The 24077-nt window shown below is 40.4% G+C and overlaps 1 protein-coding gene across 1 annotated transcript in view; it reads right to left on the reverse strand.

Annotated features, from left to right (window-relative positions):
* Positions 1-332: 332 nt before the first annotated feature.
* The window catches only part of setd3 (SET domain containing 3, actin histidine methyltransferase), a 28028-nt gene continuing 4283 nt past the window's right edge, over positions 333-24077 (reverse strand). Inside the window, exons 2-13 of the mRNA XM_037125488.1 lie at positions 22411-22534; positions 21690-21782; positions 19430-19578; positions 18425-18497; positions 17826-18082; positions 11073-11131; positions 9733-9847; positions 8832-8906; positions 7803-7969; positions 5421-5506; positions 3666-3826; positions 333-3326 (exon numbers count right to left, since the gene is read on the reverse strand). Coding sequence (XP_036981383.1) covers positions 2847-3326; positions 3666-3826; positions 5421-5506; positions 7803-7969; positions 8832-8906; positions 9733-9847; positions 11073-11131; positions 17826-18082; positions 18425-18497; positions 19430-19578; positions 21690-21782; positions 22411-22513 — 1818 coding nt within the window. The 5' untranslated portion in view covers positions 22514-22534 and the 3' untranslated portion in view covers positions 333-2846. The remainder of the gene's footprint in view (positions 3327-3665; positions 3827-5420; positions 5507-7802; positions 7970-8831; positions 8907-9732; positions 9848-11072; positions 11132-17825; positions 18083-18424; positions 18498-19429; positions 19579-21689; positions 21783-22410; positions 22535-24077) is intronic.

Here is a 24077-nt window from a genome sequence, read left to right on the forward strand (position 1 = left end):
TACATGACGTTTGGGTACAGCAGTGGTCTTCTGGGCCTATCTGACTTATCTGTGGCCAGTGTGGACATCATGTGAGTGGAATGTTGCATAGAGTTGGGAAAATATAGAGGCAAAGGAAAAGGCTGTCAGATAGTAAGGTACAGGGTGGAAAATATACAAAACATAGCAAACACTTAAACTCATATAGACATTATATAGGTGGACCTTCTCTCTGGCTAAAATATGATTTGCTGCCGACGTCTACAGCTTAGATGGTAGCAGGTATACCTTATATTGGTATTTGTGTATGGATTGAGACTATGATGACTTAAATGTTACGACAGTAGTCTAGATTTAAAGAGATTTCAAATGTGTCTTTATTCATTGCACCTTCTTCAAACAATACAATGACAATGAGTCCTTCCACTGAAAGTGATTCTCTTCACGGACAGCACTTACCCGCGGTTCACTCTGTGTTTTAAAGGGTACACGAGACACCAGACTCTGATCTCAAAACCACCAGACTGTCAGAGCAACATGAGCAGTCGTCAGTTGAGAGTGTGTGAAAGTCCATTCCTTATTTTGGGAACACCAGTTTGTCAGAATAATTCACTGAATGAGCTAGTTAACTAATTAACTAAATACCTAAACTGGCAGTAACGCATTACTCAGTAATATATTACCGTAATATTCTTTTCCCCACGTCGTGTAAGGGATTACAATTTTAAAATTAACAATATTACAGTTATTATTGTAAGTAACACAGCGTTACCAGATTTTTTTTCTTACGATGACGTGTGCACGTGACAGGTCAGGGCAAGTTAAACTACTGAACCTGGATTTCAGAGCAGGACACGGTCGTGGACAAGATCCAGAAAAGATTTGTTGCCAGGTAAGAGACGTTACCTTTGTAACAGTAATATAGTGATATAACGATTAACATTACTCAGTACTTTTGATAACAAGTAAGAGGTATCATCATTACTATGTAATGGAGTAATAAGTAGAGTAACTTATTACAGTTCCAGAGTAACTTGCCCCACACTGTCAATCACATGGTACAGTGGTTGTGTGTGGAGGTGGTCACCTCTGTCCATCTACAACCAGAACCACGTTCATTGTACATTCAGGCATCAAACTTGGTACAGCGGAACAGTTTGGGGCCCCCAAACAGGTTCTCAGATACTGTGAGATACTTTCTACAGTGTGTGATGACGCATATCCTCTCATCATGTTTGGTTCAGGTGGGGAGACGCAAAATACATAGGTTGTTTATGGCTGAATGTAAAATGGTCACCATGAGACATTTTTTTGGATGTCATCATATCTAGAGGACGCTCAGGGGACCCAAACAGTTCACTGCACCAAGTTCCAACTAGGAATTTGCACACATCATTCTGGACTATAGGACTCGCATGAATCAGTTGAAGAACTATATGTTCTGATGGACAATGAAATGAGGAGGTAAGCTCAGAAACATTAGTGGACTAGACTTACGTATTATTTCGTCAAACTATATTGTTGAAGTGCTGTTCATGTAAAAGCGAGCCGCATACAATCACATCATTAACAAAACTGCGTCCCTACATCAGTGTGGTGGAGACGAAACCTCATTATCTCACCACCACTAAACACAAAGGGTGAATAATGAGGTGAGAGAAAACGTTAGACTGGAAGTACACATTGCCATATTTTAAACAATGGGGTAAAATGTTGTCATTGATAGGAATTATAACCAAAGTGCACATTTTTTCATCCACACCGCGTAGACTGTCGGCTCTTTGTGTCAGTGCACATGACAGTTATCGGGGCCCCACAGTGAGCAAACTGCTCCTGTGTTTTTCCTGTACAAAAATTGTCATGTTGAAATTGCCTCATTTTAAAAAGGCAGCTGAACAAAAGCTTCCAACCGTGATCGTACATGAGATGTCATCATCATCTGTCTCGCTGAGTCCTCAGTGTTGTTTATGGCTTTCTCACGGGCAATAACAGTGATCACTCGGTCACTCATCACTCCCTTTTGGTGACATCAGCAGATAATCACTGCATGTAAACTGAGTACATTCATAAAAATACCTTTTAAAAACACAAATAAATCAAAATGTCTTTGTAAATGAGGACTACGGCTATCTAATGAGAGAAAATGAACAATCTGAGGGTAAAACTCTGACTCACTGAGGAAGGAGAAAACATCTTCCACCTTGATCTGTACTGATCCACAACAGGTACCATCAGTTTAAAACTACTGCTCTCATCAGTTAATGAGAACATTTTCGGTTTTCTTCAGTTAAGTTGCTTGAAATGATCTTAACCTAAGAAAAAGGGAATCGAGGGCAGTGATGGTCTGAACTCAGCAGCACAATACAAAATGCACTAGAGGATACGATTGTCAACTCAAAACATAGTGGACATATATGGAGACAAACTGCAGTAATAAACCATCCAATTCACAAGATCAGAGGAATTTTGGCTTTGTGGAAATAACATTCACCCAACTCCATTTTATTCTTTTCTCTCCACCTAATGATATTAACTGGACCCAGTTTGTGGATCCAGCTTGCCGTCTTCCTGTGCTGTATGCCTCGAAAATGTTTCGATGTAAATCTTTGTTTCAAACTTAGAACAAAAGCTGATTTTAATCAAAAAGTTGTGCACAGAAGGCTGAGGGGCACACTGGCAGCATTTTAAACAAGTTCAGCTGTGAGCAACTCAGAAAAGCCCACTGGATGAACACACACAAAAGGAAAAGTTCTGCAACTTTGAATGACATTTTTCAGCTTCTATACTTCTGAGTCGCTTAAGAGACACACACACACACCAAAGAAATAAAATAAATAGCATGGGCTGTGGCAGTAGGTGGATGACACTTATTCACTGTTCTCTTTGGGATTGTCCTCAGTCCGAATGGCACTTAGATCGGCCATTTCCCTTTGGCCCTTCTCGGTTGAACTTCCAAATGAGTCCAAAGCTGAATTAACATCTTTCCTGACCTTCTCCTGCACTGGCTGTCTGTTAGCCTCCATATCCATCTCATAAAGAACCTTATCCCCATTCAGAAGGTGACTGTGTTCCTCCACTTGGATCTCCTGGCCTTCCTCTACCTCCTCCAGCTTGCGCAGGATAATAGGTAGCTTTGCATCTGCCCCTGTATTCTCCAGCAAAGCGATATCGCTTTCCTCATAGCGAGGCAACGGAGCGCCCTCTTCTAATTTCTTCTCGAAGTGCAGGCGTTTGGCCCGTCCACTGGCTGATGCCTTCTCCAGGATCTGCTTCTCAGCCTGGCGGAGCTGGATCACCACGCGAGAATGGAGAGACAGATCAGGTTTCTCCAGCAGGGACTGGTCCTCCTACAAGAGACCAGGCCGGGAGTTAAGAGGTCAAGAAAAAGGGAGAAAGAAGGAGACTGAACATATTTCAATTCCCAAGTGCTTCTCACAGTGCTGTAAAGCTCAATCTCCATATTTCCGACTTTTGAATTTTGGGGGGCTGTTTCCCACATTTTAGTATTGTTCCAGGTTTAACAGTCATGCCTTTAATTGTCACCGTTCACATTTGGCTGAGGATTTTGTTTTTTCGACCCTTCCTACAAGCTTAACCATTTGAACCACAGTGAACCCTTGACACCTTCTGCAATCAGAAGCCCCAAATTACAACTTTCAACATGACTGAAATTCAAGCTGACTAACCTCTGCTGTGGTCTTGTAGGTCTTGAGAAGCAGAGCAGCTCGGGTCTCGAGGAATGTCCACAGCTTGATCTCATTCTCCCAGCTGACAGGGAACTCGCTGTTGCCCAGTGTGAAGATCTTATTGATGGCACGGTCTCCAAGCAGGTAGTCCTTCAGTTCCTCTGAAATCAAACTGAGTGTTAGCAGCTCTTTTACAGAAACCAATAAACGGCTGCAAGAGGACCATTAGTATTATAGTAGTGAAGTGGAAGTCAAACATACAGGGGTTTGTAAGACATGTCCACCTACAGGAAGGCAGCTCGTTTCTTCTTCCCATTAAACAACAAAATCAAAACAGACGGACAAAATCATCTTGATGGGTCCAAAGTTTTAAATGTGATCCCAAGACTGAAATACATTTTAACCAAGCACACAAACATGATGAAGATCCTGAGGACCGTCTAAACCTGTCTGAGATAGACAAGACAGAAGTCCAGCCCAGTAGATCCAAAGCTTTGAGACACAACGATAACAATGGCAAGAGCAATGTTTCCCATATTTTACTCCTGTAATCATTATGATGGACAAAGTCATCAGAGCTGTCCTAAGGCTTGCCTGGATCACCCTGTATGTTACACATAGAAACATGAGATGTTTGACTCAAAGCAACAGATATGGAGGCCCCATCTTGGTTTCTAGGAATCAAGTAGAGCCCTGGTGATTTCTTACTCAGTCTCTCATGAATATGATCTCATCATCTTATCTGATTCTGACAGACAGGTCTGGGACATGTCGGCTTAGCTTAGTGTAATTTGCGACTTGAGATAATAGAGAAAGCTATCAGGATTTTGTTGTATTAAAGATACTTGAGATGCTCTATGTCGTAGATGTATAAGATAACCAACTAACCAAAAGAACGGACGAGTGAAAAAACAGAAATTGTGAAAAGCTAAATCTCTATAGATTTGTTAATGGATTTGAAACGAGCTGATTCGAAACAGGATTGAGATGCTATCTGTGTTATCATTAATAATCCACTCAATTAACACCGCTGCAAAAAAAATCAAAGTCTAGGACTATTAATATGCAATCAAAGTTTCCTCATTAATCCTTTTGTGTAAAACCTTTTGCTAAACCAGCCAGACTTGACCTTCCAACACTGCCTGAAGATAATTTGGGTCAAGACCAACATTTAAATTTCATAATGTTCAAAAAATAAAGACAGACGGCCTTTCCCTCTCTTCTGAATGCTTTGTCCTGCTGTCTTTGATCCGAGGACCTAAACATGGCTTGGTTACACTGCAGCGCCCAGGTTGTGTGTACATTATTCTATTATGTCCTACACACAGAGACACACACATCTAATGGTGTTAGGGCTGTTTTAAAAATTAACATGCAGCAAAAAATCTGAATAATATATCACTTTGGGTCCTGAGGACAAGTCCTCTGACAGAGGTGTAAGTGGCCGTGTGTGCCTGGGGATTTATGACACGGATGCCATTTCTGCATACATGCCGATGAATATTTCAAACATCCCCGGTGGATTGCTCCTTCCACACATCTGCTGCACTGCCTCAATTAAGGAGCTCCGGAATGGACAGGCCTTACTCTTCCTCTCTAATTCTACCTCCACCTCCACTGATATGTGGAGTAAATGGTAGCAACAATGGTCTCAGTGTTTTGGCTTTGAGGGTCTTTGGGGAATGTCTTGCTGCTGGTATTTCACAGTGTATAAGTGTGTGTGTGTGTGTTGGTGTGTGTGGCAGTGTCTCTTACCCTCTGTCATGCAGAAGACTCTGAGGAAGGCTAGAAGCTGGGCTGAAATAGGGGGTTCGTTACAGTGGAGGGCAAAGATACAGGACCTGAAAACACGACACACAGACCAACGTGTTAGTATTAAGAAGGGCAGCACAACGGGACCCACACAACAACAATAGCTGCCGTCAACACTCAGAAATTGATAAATTATCTCGGGAGTCGATCTGTGTTGGAATTATCATTATGGATTTATTTCACAAAGTCTCCAGTTGGATCCAGTAACTACTGTTCTCCTTGCTACCCAAAGGTCACACCTTCAGTATCACATGAGGATGGTACAAACACATCACCCTTTCTCATTGAGAGCCAGCAACAAAAAAAACTATGGATGCGCTTTGAAGCTCAAGCTCAAAGCGTCAGAGGTTAGATGTGGAAAACTGATTTTTTTTTTTTTTTTTACGTTGTTCATTGTTGAACTTAAAACTGCAACACAAGCTCAGCTGGTTCTGTTGTTGCTGCATGAAAGCTACTTCTGTGCTGTGACACCAGTCAGTAGGTTCACTCCAGGTTGTTTTTTGAACAAATAAATGCTGTTGAGATGTCTGTTGTTCAATGTGAAAATGAATCACATTACATTTACTAAATAACCTACAATACCACTTTAACAAGCAAAGACAAAATTAAAAATCAGAATGTTTTACAGCCAGAAAAGTAAAAGAAGTGTAAACTGTGGACTCCACCTCTGTCTGCACACCATGCCATTCTATCACAGGGAATTATTCTATTTCAACATAATATTAATGTTGCTGTTCGGAGTATTTCTCAGGTTAGCGGCCTGACAGAAAATATATGAAACAAGTGTAATCCAGGACTCAGCAGAAACCATTCAGCATCATAACATTACACGCTGAGGTAATTTGGAAGAGGACAGTATTTTCCCCCCATTTCAGCAAAATGATCGATGTGGCGATCCATAGCACAGGGTCGACAATATTACACCACACAAACACATTACAGCCACCTCCCCGCTCCTTCTATTAAATTATTCCTCTGTCCACTGCTCCAGAGCATCCAGCTCAGGGAAGTTAACTCTTTGTTGGAAATGCTGAACTCCAATGCAGTGTGTTCCATGGTTTTGTAGGCTTAGACGGACAAACTTATAACAAACATGTAAATATCCCAGACCTGCTGAGATCAGGCTTTTGTGTGAAATGTGAATGTCTACACTCTGCATTTACACCCAGGTCAACTGACAGTAGACTTAAATTCTTATGACCTTGGCTTGGCTCTGATCTAGACACAGGACCTACATGGCTCAACTCCACCGTATGAGGTGATGGCGCTTCATCAACATCTGGTGGTGGAGCATGAATAAGGACTTTGGGATGTGGTTACTTGACCTCCCAGGTATGAAAATACCTGGATCACCAACTGAGCCGGCTAACTTCTGGTTTAGCGCCTGGCTAACTTGAATGGGGATAAGATAATCGTGCAGCATTTCTAGACTTTCCAAAAGTTATTAGACCAAATGGCTCAAATCATCATAGTTAAACAATTCATTTTGCTGTGGTTGTGACGCTTTAAAGAGTGTATCCACCATTTTACAGATGCTTCTTTCACAATGGGTCTATTGGTGTTTTTTCTTCTGTTACAGCCGTGTCTGGTGCATCCATGACGTGAATGAGAGGTCAGTGACATACAACACAACGCTTCAGATGAAAATCACAGACGGGCTGCCTTGCCTGAGGCAATCGGGAATGTGGTCATAAGGTGATTCTTAGTGAGTATACCCCTGTGCAGACCTGCTAATATTTGTGGAAAAGTGGTTATAATTTAATTTATCAGACTGATAATGGAGAAGGGAAAAGCAAAATGAGTGATTTCTACATTGTATAAAGACTCTGATGGTAGCAGCTACTCAACAACTCAATGATGCTGTATCCTTTGAAAATGATCTACAAGCACATCTGTCAGTTTAATAGAGCACAATGGCAACAACAGGGATTGTTTCATTTAATTTCCACTGTTGAGATTTAGACTGTCATCAATAAGAGATTAAAAGGTGTCTGTTTAAAAATGCAGAGGAGAGAATGCTGCATAAAATTAAGGGGCAAATGATAAAACGATTAAGCTTCTTGATGATCAAAGTGTTGCGGAGGACGGTAACTTGATACTTGGGGGGCTGGAAGAAAACAAAGAAACCTGCTGCAACATTAATATTATGTGTTTCACTGACGCCAAAGGGAGACCATAACTGGTACAAGTATCAGAATGGAAGAAGTGGAAGCAGTGGAAAAGCCCCAACTGTGTTTGTAGAGACTTAGAAAGGGAAGAGGAGGAATTGTTGTCTGCTGACTGGAAAACAAAAAGCTTATCAACAGTAAGAAGAGTCAGACATACGCTGGGATACCGGCTCGTGCCAGCACTTCAGCCTTCATGGCATAGAGGCGTTCGCTCTTACTGACGCCCAGCTTGATCTTCACTCGGTCGTGAGCGTTGTCTTGAAAGAAGAACCCATTGTGGATGACAAACTCGGCATTGGATCTTGTGCCGTAGAAGATGTAGATCTACAAGAAGAATAAATCATCAGCATCAACACCGCCATTATCACCCGTCTTGATGGCATGCTCAAAGCGAGCCTGTGAATATGAGGCATTTTCTTTGCAAATTTAAAAACTTGTAATCTTCAGGCCTCACTGTAAAATGTCCTCAAGTGATGTCATTTAGGCATCACATAAGTGTTCTTATCATAACACAAATCTCTCTTTGTGTTTGGATGGAGGAGAGTGCAGGGCTGTAGTGTGTCCTCTGTAGTCAGTCTTCACCTTTACACTGAGGTCACGTCCTCCTCTTCGGAGTTTTAGCAACCCTGGTACAGTTTATATTGTTCATTCAAAACAAGCAACTGTAGTTGTTTAACAATGAATGCAACAACTCCCATGATGATCCCACGATATTACAAAAAGTCAACACACTCTGTCTAATCTTGTGATTTTGATTGAGAGAGCCCAGCTGAAATTAATTACTGAGCATTTACATTTACTTGTTACATATGAAAAATACAAATTATTTTAGGGTATTCTCTTTTAGGGGGTAAGGACTTTGAGTCATGGCTTGAATTGTGGCTGTGGCCCTGGCTCCACTGCGAATTTGGTTCAATGCCAATAGCATAAACAACCACTCCAAAGAATGTAGATAATAAAAAAATAAAAACAATTTAATATCGATTTGGCATCTGTCTTTCATTGTGAATGGTCTATTCCACCTGGATTTCCATAATTCTCTGACTGTTGAAAGCAACCTTGAACTGACTGAGTCTAAGAACTACGGGTGTGATTACTGGGTTAGTGTTAGAGAGAAGCAAGACAGATGACAAAGTCCAAGGACTAAGTTGCAGTGGGTTAGGGTAGTGAGTCATTGTCTCTTTACCTGTTCGTTCTCCTTGTAGTCCTGCAGCGCCACACATTCACAGCGATCATCCTCCAGGTTGTAGCCAGTGGTGATCTGCAGAACAAAACCAACTTTCACTAATTCAACTTAAAAAATGCTCAATAAAGATATCTTTATGACTCCCCACTTCATTTCTTAATTATTTTGATTTGTAAGGGAAGTGCAAAAAAACAACATGCTGAACACATCAGCCAAGGCAGCATGCAAGATACTGTTCACTAAATTAACATTTCCACTGTTATAGCAGCCAAGTACAGCTGAGTTATTGCACTTATTGTGAGGATGTAAGCAAGTTGAGTGAAACGTTACAACACGGTGGGTCTGCACGTGTGTCCCTTGGATAAAATTAGATTCATTTCAACAAATAAATGCATCAATTGGGTCTACTCAGATTTTTTTTTACTTAAAATACATTAGTTATCCACACTATCAGCAGAGGTTAGTACATCTGGTATGAAGAAATTACACGAAATAGCCTCTCACCCCTAAGAGTATGCTGGATCACCAAATATTGATTTATCTCTCATCTCAATCTACCATCTCATTTTGGAGGTTCAAGAACAGCCCACAAAGCATGTAATCTAGAATGATATGCACAACTTGCAATGGTGTGTTCTCTGAAAGCTCCAATACAGCTAGATAGCCGGTCGTTCACCATGGAATACAACACATCCGGAACTGCACTGATTGAGCCACCAAATCAGAATAACATTCCCCGACTGGAAAGGACCAAAACGGTGTAACATTTTGAACTTACCTTTGTTAGCCTTGTGTGTAAATTATGACCAGTCAAGTCAAAATTCCTTGTAAAACTTGTCAGTAAAATCCTTCATCAGTTTATAATGTATGCAAGTGTGTGAGAGTGAGATAAAGGCCTTACCAGTCCATTTGTGTGGTTACACATGTCCCAGAGGGGGATAAGGGCCAGAGTGACCCGGCTGCCGTCCTCAGTAGGGATCTGGTTCTGACGGGTCATCACAGAGGACACCGCCCACCTGTCAAACAATCAACCAATCCACAACTGTTACAGTCAAGTTTGTTTACTACACTGACATCCTGCACAATAACAGCTTCATGAAGAAGAAGGAAGTTCAACTTAACACCAATGTTGCCAAAGAGAGAGAAGGCTTGCATCAGATGAGGATGGAGAGAGAGGGAAGGAAGATGGGGGGAGGGTAGATGAGAAGAAAAGTGGAGGGCTAATGGAGAGAGAATGGCAGCAAGGAGAGACTGAAGGAATAATTAATCACTGGCCCACTTTCTTTACGCCTTTAACATGCAATAACTTAGCCTAATGAAGAAACATGGTTTATTACCACTTGGTTGTTGTGTTTTGTATTTTGGCAGTTATCTCCATCAGATTTGTTAACATTGTGATCATCAAGTTAGTTGGTGAAATCTGAAAACACAGTCACTGCTTTAATGACGTTGGATGGACCAAAGAACACAAGCAGTCAGATGATCGGTCAGGTTATCTGACAGTAGGCCAAAGTTTAACCAATAATCCAGAAAATAAAGTAAGATTCGTATTTGTTTCAGACAACTGGGGTTATAATTTTTACTGTTTTCTGCATTAATGGTGTCTGATTGTATGTGTTTTCACCCGAGGCATTTTTTGTTGGTTGGTTTCATGTGGACCACACAATTGTTCAAAACCTGTTTAAACGTCTCATCTTCCCTGATGTCAGCAATTACTTTGAGGAGTACACTGTTACAATTACTATTATTGTTACTATTATTATCATCATTATTATTACCACCATTATTACCTTTTACTATTATTACTTTTTTCTGTCTGCTAATAACAACAACATTATTATTATTACTACTATAACTGCTATTGTGATTATGACTTATTATTACCATTTCCGTTATTAGTATAATTACTATTACCATTAATATCATTAATGTTATCACTACATTACTATTATTGAGGTTATTGCTGTTATTAGTATTATATTAGCCATTATTGATATTATTAACATTAGTGCTGTTATCATCACCATATTACTTTTATTAATATTATTACTATTACTATATTTTCTATTACTATTATTGTTGCTACTACATAAATAAACTCAAGTTGCCATAATCCAGACATATCCTTTTGCATTTGCTCCAGTTTATAGATACAACTCACATGATCATGTACACGATGACATGAACAATCCAAATACATGCCTATTCTGCGTATACACTTAGACACACACAGACACTAACCTGTAGTCATCAAATGTGAAGCTGTCCTTGAGGGGCAGTTTGCTGGCTGCAGGATGAGTCTAGGGATACAGGGAAGAAAGCAGATGAGAGGAAAAGGAGAGAGATGGAAAAACACAAATCAGAATGAGGAATTTCATTATGCAGGTATGCTGGAAGGGGGTTGCCTGACAGGGACACCTAACAAGAAGGACTGGGAGTAGGGGGCCACCACTGGGGCGCTCCTGTATGTGTGTGAGTGCCTGTGGTCGGTGGTGCACTGTGACACTCGGGCCCCCCACATACATCACTGTCAACTTAATTTGTTGTGGCCAGCAGCCGTCATAAATCTGCCTCATCAATTTGAGCCTGAAACAGGTGTGTGTGTGTGTGCGTGTGCGTGTGCGTGTGCGTGGTGTGTTGGAGAGTGTGTCCATTAATGCCACAATCTCCATTTAAAGCCACAGCCACCACCTACCAGAGCCATTTGCAAACAGCCCTTAGCTTAAGCAGAAGAGAGGAAGTTAAATGGGAAATAATGAAAAGAGGGATGAGATAGAGGGAAATGATATGGATGGAGGGGGAAAGGAGTGAGAACTGAGTCAAGACAGAGAAAACTAAAAATAAAAGATAGGAAGGCAGAGTAAAAAAACAGCAGACAATGAGAAGTAACAAGATCCAGCAAGCTCCAAGTCAGCTTTAAAAGGGTAACTCCAACAATATTATACATTCAAATACGTTTTTTTGGCTCCAGAGGAAGCTGCAACTTAAGTGATTAAATTAAAATGCAGTGTGTATGTTGCATTGTGGGTAATGTAGGTAATGTAGGCATCTGTGTTTGAAAAGCTGAGAGTTGCACTCCTAGAACACTGTTGGACTCATTAAAGGATGAAGAGGAGAGGACCAAGGAGCCGCAGTTGTTGATACTGATGAACTGTCTGTTTGTGAGAAAGGACCTTAGCCAGGAGAGGACAGTGCCAGTGATTTTGAGGGAGAATTCCAGATGGAAGTGGAGAATTGTGTGGTTAATGGAAGCAAAAGCTGGGACAGTCCCAGACCAGGACTCAAACTGATCTAGGTTTGAGTCATCAAGGACAAAGCCTCTGTACATGGGATGCCCACTCTACCAACTGAGCTAATGGGCTCACCAACAGCATCAAGTTTGAGTAGGAATGGTACAATAAGTCAAAGCTGAACCAATAATCCAGAAAGTAAAGTAAGATTCATGTTTGCAATAGACATTAGAAAAGTATGATCAAAATCAATACTGCAGAACCAGAGACATCGCCTTCTTCACATCACTGGAGGCACTTTAACAGTTTTTTTTCCTGCATCCTCCTCTGGCACAATAAAGGTTTTATATAGGTTTTATAAGAGGTTTTTTTTTTTTTTTTATCCCACATATGCACAACCCACAACATTAAAATCATTGACAGGTGATGTGAATAACATTGATCATGTTAATCTTATCTTCTTAACTTTTAAGAGCATTAATTAATTTTATCATTCATATCATTTTGATATGGATACTGATACAGAAAATTACTTTCCATGCCCATTTTCAACTCCATTGTAAGTCAACCTAGTTTGAAGACATATAAATATGAGAAACATGACACATAAACTTCTAATGAACACTAAATTAAACTGACTATCAATTGTGATGTGTGAGAGTTTAATTCTTTATTTATTTATTTTAAAAGGTAGAACATTAAAGTGGCCTTGGCAAGGGAGGAGACAAAAGCCCTGACTAGCAGACACACTTCAGTTACAGTCCAACTGACAGGCCTGCAGCCGATAGACACATGGGTGTTAAAAAAAACAACAACAACAAAAAAACTGCTGAATGGATTATGTCTGTTCACGCACGAACACAAACTCACACTGGTCTCGCAGATCCCCCGCTCACACACACACACACACATATGTGCACACACACAAACACTGAGCTCTTAATGCATTACCATCCAAAGACAAGGGTCATCTATCATGCGCCACTGTGGAGAGAGTGTATGTGTTGGAGAACAGACATGCACCACAATATGGTAAAAATCTTCTAAATCAATGAATGGACAAGAAACCTTAGAGCAAAAGCTCAAGGGTATTTTCCATCAGTGAAGAATGTCGGTGTGTGACCAATCAGAGCCAAGATTAGAAACAAAACATAAGGGAGATGATTTCTGGGCTGATGTAGTTGAATATGAAATTAAGACAAGCCCTTAGGGTACTCTGTTGAGTTATTTTGACCACTATAGCTGTGCTATGGAGTGTTTTCAGGTCCTGTTTTATTTGTTATTGGCACATGCACAAAGACCCACACTGTTAAAGTGACAAACACATTGTGGCAATGACACCACAACAAGCCAAGCACTAGGCAGCTGCTAGCTAGCTAACATGGATGTAAAAAAAAAAAAAAAAAACACATTTAAAAAAATATATAGAAACATTAATGAAGGAAATGGAAAATGTGGCTTTGAAAATGTTTTATGGAGAAGGAAAAAGCAAGCAACACATTTGTCAAAACTCAAGAATACATGCTGTGGTGTTCGGTGGGAAACATACAGGAAAATTACTTTAGGCTGCTACACCAAGTGGCCATGATCGCTGCCCATTTCTGGCTCGACAACAGCTGCTACAAACAATTCAAAAGGTTCCTTGGTACTGGTCCATCTGTCCCCTCAGTCACAATCAGCTGGCTGGCAGGACCTTGCTAATAATCTGTGCTGGTTAAACCAAGAGGGTGCCGAATATCTGTATTGATGTTGGCAGGAGGTGAGGAAGTGAGCTGCAGCTGGCAAGCAGCAGAGTCCTGAAGCGTGTGGCATTTTAGACCTACGATCAAGCTTTTTACAACACATGTCGGTGGATAGCAATCGGTGCCAACTCATCAGAGCGCCTTTAACTGTAGGTTGAGATGACCAACCTACAGAGATGTACCTCTACATACACCAGCACATGTGTGTTTGGGAGAATGTGGATATTTATTAGGCCTGTCTGTATACACCAGCATATCTCATATATCTGTGTGTCTGATCATACATTTAACATAACGGACAGACAGAGGAGGTGAGTTAGAGTGAGTGAGTTAGAGTAAGAGAGGGGGGTGCAGGCCGGTTGAGGAAGGTACATTCAGGTCAATTCAATTCAAAGCCAATGTGACAAGCTAATTTTCCAGCCCGGTCATCTGAGGAGGGAGGAGGTGGGGACAGAGCGAGCGGCTACACGACGAGTGAAGACTCCGTGGGTGTCTGTCTTTGTCTTAGTGTGTGTGTGTGTGTGAGACAAAGAAAGGAGATGTATTAAAGATGAGGGGAAAGGACACACTCTCCCTCCTTACTCAGTCTCCATCTCAGGCCAAGCACAACACAGTGTGTGTGTGAGTGTGTGTGTGCATGTGGTTGTGAGAGAGAGAGAGAGAGTCAAACAGCAGGATCATTATTACATACAGCACTCAATCATCCAAACCTCACAGTCCAACACTTACTGTGACGACTGTAAATCCTGTTTTGATACTGTCACAATCTGTTAGCCACAGTGGTGTCCTGTTACAAGTGATTACGCTCCATGCAAACATTGACTCACCAGACTCATTACTCACCAGCACACTGTACGGGCATACCGTGACCGCTAAATAGATGCCAGATCAATCACAATCATACAGACTGAAAGCACTAGATAGGTGAGCCACTTGAAAGTTAACATTACTGCCTATGGACGGCAGCAAACATGATGAGTGCAGTGCTAGGTTAACTTGATTAGACTGCAGATTTCAAAATATTGTGTTCAGTGTTTATGTCCTTGCCATACTTGCTTGCCACGACTATAAAAATGGTATAAAGCTTAAAAACTCTCTTTTTAAAACATATGGACAGTAAATTTTCCCGAGAAGAATGATTTTAATTTTCCTTAAAGTTTTTTTTATGAGGAAGTGTTAATATTCAATGAATATATATGAAAAATTCAAAGATGTTATATTACTCTTTCATCATTGATACTTTAAAAAAAAAAAAAGCTAATCATTCATACTTTTCACTAGCTGCTATTCAGCAGCTAGTGAAACCACATTCAGTGGTTTTATTTTACAGCTAATATTTGTACTGTATTGACTTCAAGGTTTTATATATTTGTGACACCTAAAGAAACAAAAAACCCCAAATACAGATATTCTAAAATGTATAAACAGTTAGTGATGTCACGATACTAAATACTAACTTCAATACAACACCTCGAAAATATCAATATTTGATACCACAGCGACAAATTCACACAACACTGAGGGCAAAAAATTCCAGATTTTTCCTAAAGGTAATTATAATGAGGTTTGTGTACTGTGTGTGAAACACAACAGCATCAAAGCTAAAATACTTATGGAGGAGGTGCGGCTATGTGGGCACTACAGTGGTGCACGAGTCAACTTGTTGTCTGAGAGTAAGCACAAAAAAAAAACCAGCTGGTACTGATGTATACTGATGTGTTGTCAAGAGTTTTGAGATAACTATGATTTTATTCTTCAAAGATTTAACTCTTCACCTGTATTGTTAGGTTAATGTGATAATCTGTAATGAAAATCCATCAACAGATGATATATAAATTTTTCATAACTTTGGTTAGATTTTACATTTAGTCCACATGTATCCATCCATAACGACACACGCATGATCACAGGTGAACATGTTAGTAAAACATTCACACTAAATTTCTATCAGATTGAAGATGAGATATTAAAAAGTTTAGATTTGTATTATGGGACAGCATGGAACATCACTACCTTTCGAAGAACACAACACTGAGATTACAAGCATTCAGCCCATGTGTGATGAGAGTCCATGCCAGATACAGTAGATAAACTCCTCCTCAGTGGGATTCTTCTTCAAGTTTACTGACAGTAAGTCATTTACATTGCAACACTCCCACTCAGTGGAGTCCACTGTAACTGCACTGTAAAGTGATTTTAAATCAAGGACCGACCAAAGCATTTCTCTTATGTTCCCCTTTGATTTTAGAAGAATTTTAAACACTTATATGTACTTTCTAAAAGACGTACATTTTTCTAAAACTAACAGGAAAGGCAACAAACAGACCAAAGCACCACCTCAGATAGTAGATTAAATTTGTGTCTGACAGAAAAACAAAATGAAGATCTCATGCATGTTATCTTAAAATGCAATACCTTCATTCATCTGCCTGTATGTCATCTAATTAAAATAAACTGCTGCTGACAGACAGAACAAATTCTTTGAAAACTATTTATTTCTGTGCTTCTTTGATATTAGAACAGTCTAATTCCACAGAGGACTGTGGTGAGTTCTGATCAAAGCTGAGCTGTCGGATCAATGTTTCAGATTAATAATGGCACATTAGCATATTTTGAGATTACCATCCTATCCGTTTTCTGCGCCTGTTCACCATATACCATAATAACTCTCTCTGTATCTCTTTTTTGTTACATTACACTGGACAGAGAGCCTTTGTGCGATCATTTTAAAAGTTAAAAGCAAAATAGTGCTGTTGCTCTAATTATAGAAAACACTCTAATCAATCACATTAAAAGAAATGTATTTGCCAACCAAAATCCAGAGGAAGAAAATATCAGTCATCATGATTCTTAGTTCAACTATGACTTCAACATCCCATTTTAGGTATTCTGGCCCATTGCCTCCCCCTCCTGGTCATGGTGGAGCACGTCAGGCACACAGCTGACTTGATCTCTACCACAGCTGCTTGCCACAGCAATGTGGGAGACTGCAAAGATTGTCAAATTGAAGTTACATGAATATAACTTTACTTTTTTGCTCAAATCTCTTTAACAGCAGAGAAACTAAAGAAAGCTCTGAAATCCTGGTGGTCTGCATTCAATACATTAAAAGAGGAAAACAGTCACAGTCTTGGTTCTGTAATTAAATCCACCACATTTTTTTCTTTACTCCATCAAAAGAAGAAAATGCAACAACTTGAAATATATAGTCCATTTTAAAATCTACTCCAAGAAGAGTCACAAAGTAACAACAGTGAAACATTATAAATGTTCTTCTGTGTAACATCTACTACCCAGAGATGCTCACAAGTCATTTTTTGCAGGTCCAGGTCAAGTCTCAAGTCTTTTATGGTTGTAATGAGCATTCTGTCATCTGCTACATGCCATCTGGTCTGCTGAGAACACTGAATAGTTACATCTAAGGAGTATACCAAACACTGGTTGTTTTGGTAAAAACAGGCCTGTTTTCATTGGATGTGTATTTGTGATCCAGCAGCTTTGGTCTCATTTTCAGAAGACCAATAATAAATTCATTATTGAACCAAACTTCATGAATATTTTTTGGGACAAAGTAGTTTGTGCTCCAATCGTTCATCACAGAAACATGAGAGCTGTGGACCACAACTACATTTCAGCAGTGCAAGCTGTTGATGTTGGTGAGTCAACCTTTGTGTTTTTTGTTCTGGAACCAGCTTATGTGACTCAAAGCGCTCAGCCCTTTGCCTGTGCCCCTAATTATGTGTAATTTTTTGACTTGAATGAATGGGTTGAATAAAAATTCACCCCTGTACAGTTATCATCAAGGAAAATTAGGTGAAGAGGCCAAAAGTGTAAACATGTTTATCTCTGCTGTTAGGTTGGGCATACTAACACGGGGTCTTCTGGGAGTAGGCTCGCTTTTAGAGCAGGCCTCAGGTGGCCATTCAGGGAACTACTCATACACATAAGGAGCAGGGGTGGGAGAAAACATAGACTGGACTGTATATCTGAAGTATGTGGGTGTGTTCAGTGTCTATGCTTACCTGTATCAGTTTGTAGAAGTAAGCATATTGCCTTGCAGTGTTTTTATACTGGTTCAGAATGTCCTGCACCGCCTGTGTGCCCAGCAGCAGCTCCACCTCTTCCTGCTTGTAGTACAGTGGTGTGTCGTACTCCTGAGGAAGACTGCGGATGTATGGCTGCCAGAATGAAACAGGATCAGCCCGTTCACACAGCAGGTGAAAGGCCAGTGTCACGTTGCCCATAGCCTGTAAAATCCTGTCCTGGCTGTATAGAGGACCTAAGACACAGAGGTTACAGTCAGTTGCAGGTATTAAAATGCTACTTTATGCAGAGTGGACATCTTGTGTTACTGCTGTGGTACCGGTTGTAATTTACACACAGTGAAAGGCAAGAAATGTTCTGATAATGTTACAGAACAACTGTGGTCAAAGAGATTCAACATGCAACAGTTCCCCAAGCAAAGATGTAGCAATTTGCAAATTATATGTCTCATTTTCACATTTACATATCCATTATCGAACAACAACAACAACAACAACAACAATAATAATAATCTTTTAATGATTCCTATTTGCTCCTCCTGATGTAAATTAATATCCTTATCATTTAAAGGCCTTACCTAGTACAGAGTTCTGGGCCGACTCCACAGTCATCAGCATCTTCCTGGGAATCCACAGGAATAGTTCCTCTGCCTGCACACACGCACACACGCACACACACATTCTTGTTTTATCTCTTGTGAGGACATTACATAGACTTGCACTCATTTTCTTGAGCCTTACCCTAACCCTAACCCCCTGACTCCACTGGGCACATCTTTGTTTCCTGGTGTGTGCGCTGCCGTTTTGTTTTCCTTCACCTCACCTCCCAATGGGATCGTTTCAGAAGCACGGCATCACGCCTGTCTGATGTTGTTGACTTGCTCAGACTGTATTCATTTCATTATTTCTCCTTGATTTCTGTGCTTTTGTTGTGGCTGAATAGGCTACGTAGTTAAATGGTTTGTTTTGTTGTTAATGTTTCCAACTTTGTTGTGCTGTAGAGCCCGAGTCAGCAGCAGATGTTATAATTTGCCCGTCTGGCTCGATCTACTCTGTGAAAAATAGACCTGTCGCGTATTCTCTGAAGAGCAGAGTGGAGAGTCACTTCTGGGACAGAGCTGAACGTGCCATGGAGCGGCCGGTGGAAAAGCGAGTATTGTCTAGAATAGCTGCAGTCTGCCACAGCGATATAGCAACCGTGGAAGCGGGCCCAGTAAAACTTCAGTAATCATCCCAACCTTAACCCATGGTTTCACCACAAAATACACACACAGTGTAAGTATCAATACGCATACACTACTCAATATTATTTTGGGATATTCAAGTGTTTCACCTGATTGTTTATTCTGACATATCTGAATTTTTATTCTGTTATATGAATATTTTTGTTTCTCAAATATAATGCTTAATGTAGCTTCTTGCTCAGCCTCTAAGCCTGCTATCCACTGTCCATTGACTTTAAGCACAAATTTGAGGCTGATTCTGGACTGGACTGGGGGGTTACTAAGTGATTTAAGTACTGGGGAAACGTTGATATTCTTGCAAGTCAAAAATAAAAGTGACCTCCAGTGGGCTGAGCTCACCTTGATGTCTCTGGTGGCCCGCAGGCCGTAGCCCTCTGTTCCAAAGTTGGTCACCATGAAGCCATCACAGGACGCATTGTTTTCCTCAGCCCACGACATCAGGTCTGTAAAGTAGTCCTCTCTGCTGCCCTCGAACACTATCGACAGACCTGAACACAGACACACACAAACAACAATCAATCATGTGTCTTTTATTTTATTTAAATGTACTACATTGGATATTGGACTTCCTCACAAGCAGACTAAAGAGAGTCTGGATGGCGAAAATCATAGTAAATACTGATCTAACTGAGAGAAAAGCCCTGACTTGAACCCCACTGAGAACATGTGGCACAGTTATTTTATGGAGTGTGAACGCTATGCAATTTGATCATTGATAAAACTTTAACAGCTGACCATTATGAGGCCATGCTGTGGGTTGTAGTGCTGTGTTTGTGCTTTTGCCAGATCTCTTCTCTTCAAACAGCTCTGAGAGACTGCACCGACACAATGCCTGTGGCACAGGCCTACTGCTCTGGCTGTGTGATCCTTAGTGCTCGACGCTGCGTTTGTCACTGCCAGATGCAAGTTATGACTGAAGCAGTTCAGCCACATCTAGTTCAATGTGTTCACTACTTCTGTGATGTTTGCCCACTATAGTTACACAGGCCAGCTTTTATTCCTTGCAGGGACCTCACATCAGAGAGCTTCTGCTATAGGGGCATAAAAACTGTTTCGATGCAACATGATTTAAGAGCTCAGTCTGTGGTCAGATAATGAGCATTTTCTTAAAGGTAGATGTTGCCAGGCAACTTGTGGTTGTGGTTACCCGGACAGACATGGTTATTCTACTGTTTTTGTATTGTCTGTTTATTCAAAAATTACATTTATGACTGAGAACTGGCAAAACAAGTTCTCCAGTTCAGGCAAAGGGTTTCTCTGACATACAGTGATTTAATTAATTAATGTGGCTCAGGAACCACAGTGAGGACACAGGCAGTCACATGGAAATTAGATGAGATGCCGATAAGATGATTCAATTAAATATTTAAATATCAATATGAAGAGTTTTTGACATTTGTGTTTTGGTAAATTAATTGTTATATCAATTAAGTGATTCAAACATAATCTCTATCGTCCTTGATGAATTAATCACTAGATTAATCCGCTGATTGAAAGAGATTAATTACATGAATAGATAGGAAAATAATCATTAGGTGCAGCCCTAGATTACTTTACACCCAGAGACAAGTCAGCACCAATTACATCTAACAAGGCGTTTGCTAATTATTAGTTTTTGTTTATTTCTAATCAGTAATCAGTGTAGAGTGATAAGCAGTTCATTAAAAAAGCTGCTATCAGCAATACCAGGGGCCAAGCAACTGAACAGGCATATTTTGAACAGGGACTGCAATAGTTGAGCAAATTTTGTATCTGTAAGAGTTCTGGGTGATAAAATTATTGCAATATGTGACGTGTAGCAGTAGACAACTCATCAACCGTAATAAGAAAATATTTTGATAAAATATTTAGTAGTTTCATGTGAATGCATTAAATGCAAACCAGTGGAAAGCGTATAAATGACACGCCCCGGCTCATTAACAGCCCGCCATTTTCCTTAATGTTATCAGTGACACACAAAAAGCCAATCACAGGTGCACTGTGATCACCATGTGACCAACAACAACAGAGGAGCATGGAGGGAGGTGTTATTATAGATCCCACTGCAGTTCTCAAAAGACCAGCCCCACTCTGCCTGCAAAACTGTTCTGTCACACAGTTACCATCACACCTTGATGAAATGCTTAAGGTCAAAATAATTTTTGCCTAATCTTTAAATATAATAAAAAAGGACAGGGCAAACTATCAATAATTATGTCACTCAGGCCTGTCTGTGATTAAATGTCTTTAGAATTCTTCAGGGAACTAAGCTTAATGTATTGATGGTTTGGTCATTCTTTGGATTCAAGTGATCCGATTTCTGAAAAAGGCTTTAGAGGTCCCTGCATAGCCCCCTCAGAAACCTTTAGTCCAACCATGATTCGACCGGACGTTTCACTGCAGCAGGATGAACACACCTCAAAGAACTACTTGAACGCCAAAGATGACATTCTGAAACCGTGTGATACATCATGACAGCTAATGATAATAATAATTTAACCATGATCCCTTACTTTTAATTACATGAAATGAAATCTTGCTTATTACTTAAACATTATTTACGACTGTGATATCAATAAGAGAAAATATACATATATTGTGTGTTTGCACATGCACTTACCCTTCTGTTTCTTGCGGATCTTCTCCACCAAGCCTCTGATCTGGATGTACTCTTCCCATTCTTTACCAGCAGAGGGTGCTGCACTGCTGCATTCTGGGAAAACATGTTGACTATAAACACCTCTCCACCATCACTTTCAATCAAACTACCTGAACCACAGAATGTTTATCTGAAATACAGCTAAACAACATTTGTAGCACCTCTGATGAAATCCTAGTCAACAGGACTGATGAACCTGTTTGTAGCTAGTTAATGTAACACATTCAATTCAATCAACACAGAGCACAGACAAGTTCAATGCCAAGCACTGCATTAAAGCTGCATAACTTACAGTATAATGCTTTTAAATTCTTGCTATTGCCACAAATTAGGAGGGTACATTTTCGGTTTGGTTAGCATGATTGTCAGCAAGAACACTGATTTCATATTCTCTTCTGTGACAGCAAACAACACGCATCCTTTCAGTAACTACCTATCATACTGAAAACTAAGCCCATCTGCACACTTTATGTTTTGTTATAATTTTTGGTTCCTCAGCTAAATGCAATAGGACTTCACATCCCATATATGGTCCAAATGTTGTATGCCAACGTGCCTTTGAAAACAAATACTGCGTATGCCCTTATTCACAGTAGTTGTCATTCACACAATTCTGTTGCTATTTCTCGCCATGCTAAAACTGTGAAGGTGGACTGGGTGTACAAGTTGAAGGTAAACATACTCTGCAGCAGTTCAGAGATGTAGTTCATCATTTCCTTGGAGGACACCACAGCAGTGGCTCCAGAGCCTGACTTCTGAGTCTTCACTCGACTCTTCTTTCCCATGGTGGTGGTTGGACAATTGGGCTGAGGAGACAAAGCATTGTTACGGTTAGCATTTCATAGCAGGACTTGTCATCACTAAGCAATACATAATGTATACCAAATGAAGGATAGAAAAATCGACTACCAAATTAATGGTGCAAAACCTAATACAATATGCATCTGCACATTTGCAGACAGGGCAAATCGCTTCAGTTAGGTTCTTTGGCTTGCCAGTTGTGGTTTAAAACCAAAAATTTGCAAACTGGTGATGTCGTCTTCATTTTTTGCAACCAACTCCTCCATAATTGCATTTGCGGAAAATGTGTGCAGAGCTGGCACCTGTGTGAATATATCGGCAATTCACATGGCCAGTTGGAAAAATTTTAACATATTGCCCAACCCTAGTCGAAACCTATAAAATACTTCAACTTTCATGACTTTTTATATTTGTGCCAAGTCTCATGAGTTTGAGTTTTTATGACTCGTCCTGTCTGATCTACAAACTGCAGTGCTGGCATGCTTGGTTCTTAAGGGGAATGGTAGATGACACTGATTGGTTTCATTTATGTTACACCGAAAACACGCCCATGAATAATTAAGAGTCTTTGCTCTGCCACCCATCTTCCGGCAACACCAACCGGCTGTGTTTTTTAGTCCGACACGGTGCAGCACTGCCGGACAGCTAGAGTTACAAGACAGAGGAGTTCCTGGGATAATTACATAATCACGCACAACTGCATTTACAGGTATGTGTCATAAACACAACAACATGAAGTGTTCCCAACTGAAGGATTAGTGGAAGATCTTGTATTTGTGTCTTTTTTGAGATTTTTATGCTGGCGTCAAGAGGGGTGTTTTATTATGAAATTTAACCGTATGTTATGTTGTGTTCCGGCATCCAGTAGAATTAGTTCTGCGTATCTACTCCAGTCGCGCAGCGGACCTGATGGAAGTTTAAAAAGACAGACTAGAGAGAAAACCATCCAACCAACCATGCCGTGGAGGAACGGAGCCCGACTAGACACGTATCTGGTGGATTCGAGGGGTTACAGAAACAAAAAGTTACAGAAGAGAAAACTGCAGACTGCAGGATGTGAAAAGCTGATCTTGCATGAAATGGCAGCACAAAGTCACTGCGCGAGCACCTGAGGAGAAAGCGTGTCCAAGCCGTGGATGAGGCTACTGTATTCTAACCTGTCTACATTAATGTAGATGTGATTGGTTGAAGTCTCTGTCTGTTTAGTCAGCTATTTATTTACAATTACTTTTCAATGACATGTAGTACTATACAGGCCAACTAGCGAAAGTTTGGAGACGATGAACTTTTCCAAATGATATACTTTACCATCCATTATTAAACCCATTGTTCCTGCAAACACACAATAAAATTTAAAACAAACATATAAGACAGTTATATGACAATGTTCCCCCGGTTGGGTAATTAGCTGAACTTAGGAACAACACGGCTTGCATTAAGTTCAGTGAGTTTCCTCAAAATTGTGCTACTATGCTACTTCACAGCAAGCAGCTGTTCTGACTGATGGTATCCAACGTTATGCTGGCACTGACATGAGGCCTCGATCAA

The sequence above is a fragment of the Acanthopagrus latus genome, chromosome 16 (assembly GCF_904848185.1).
Source record: "Acanthopagrus latus isolate v.2019 chromosome 16, fAcaLat1.1, whole genome shotgun sequence".
Taxonomy (NCBI): domain Eukaryota; kingdom Metazoa; phylum Chordata; class Actinopteri; order Spariformes; family Sparidae; genus Acanthopagrus; species Acanthopagrus latus.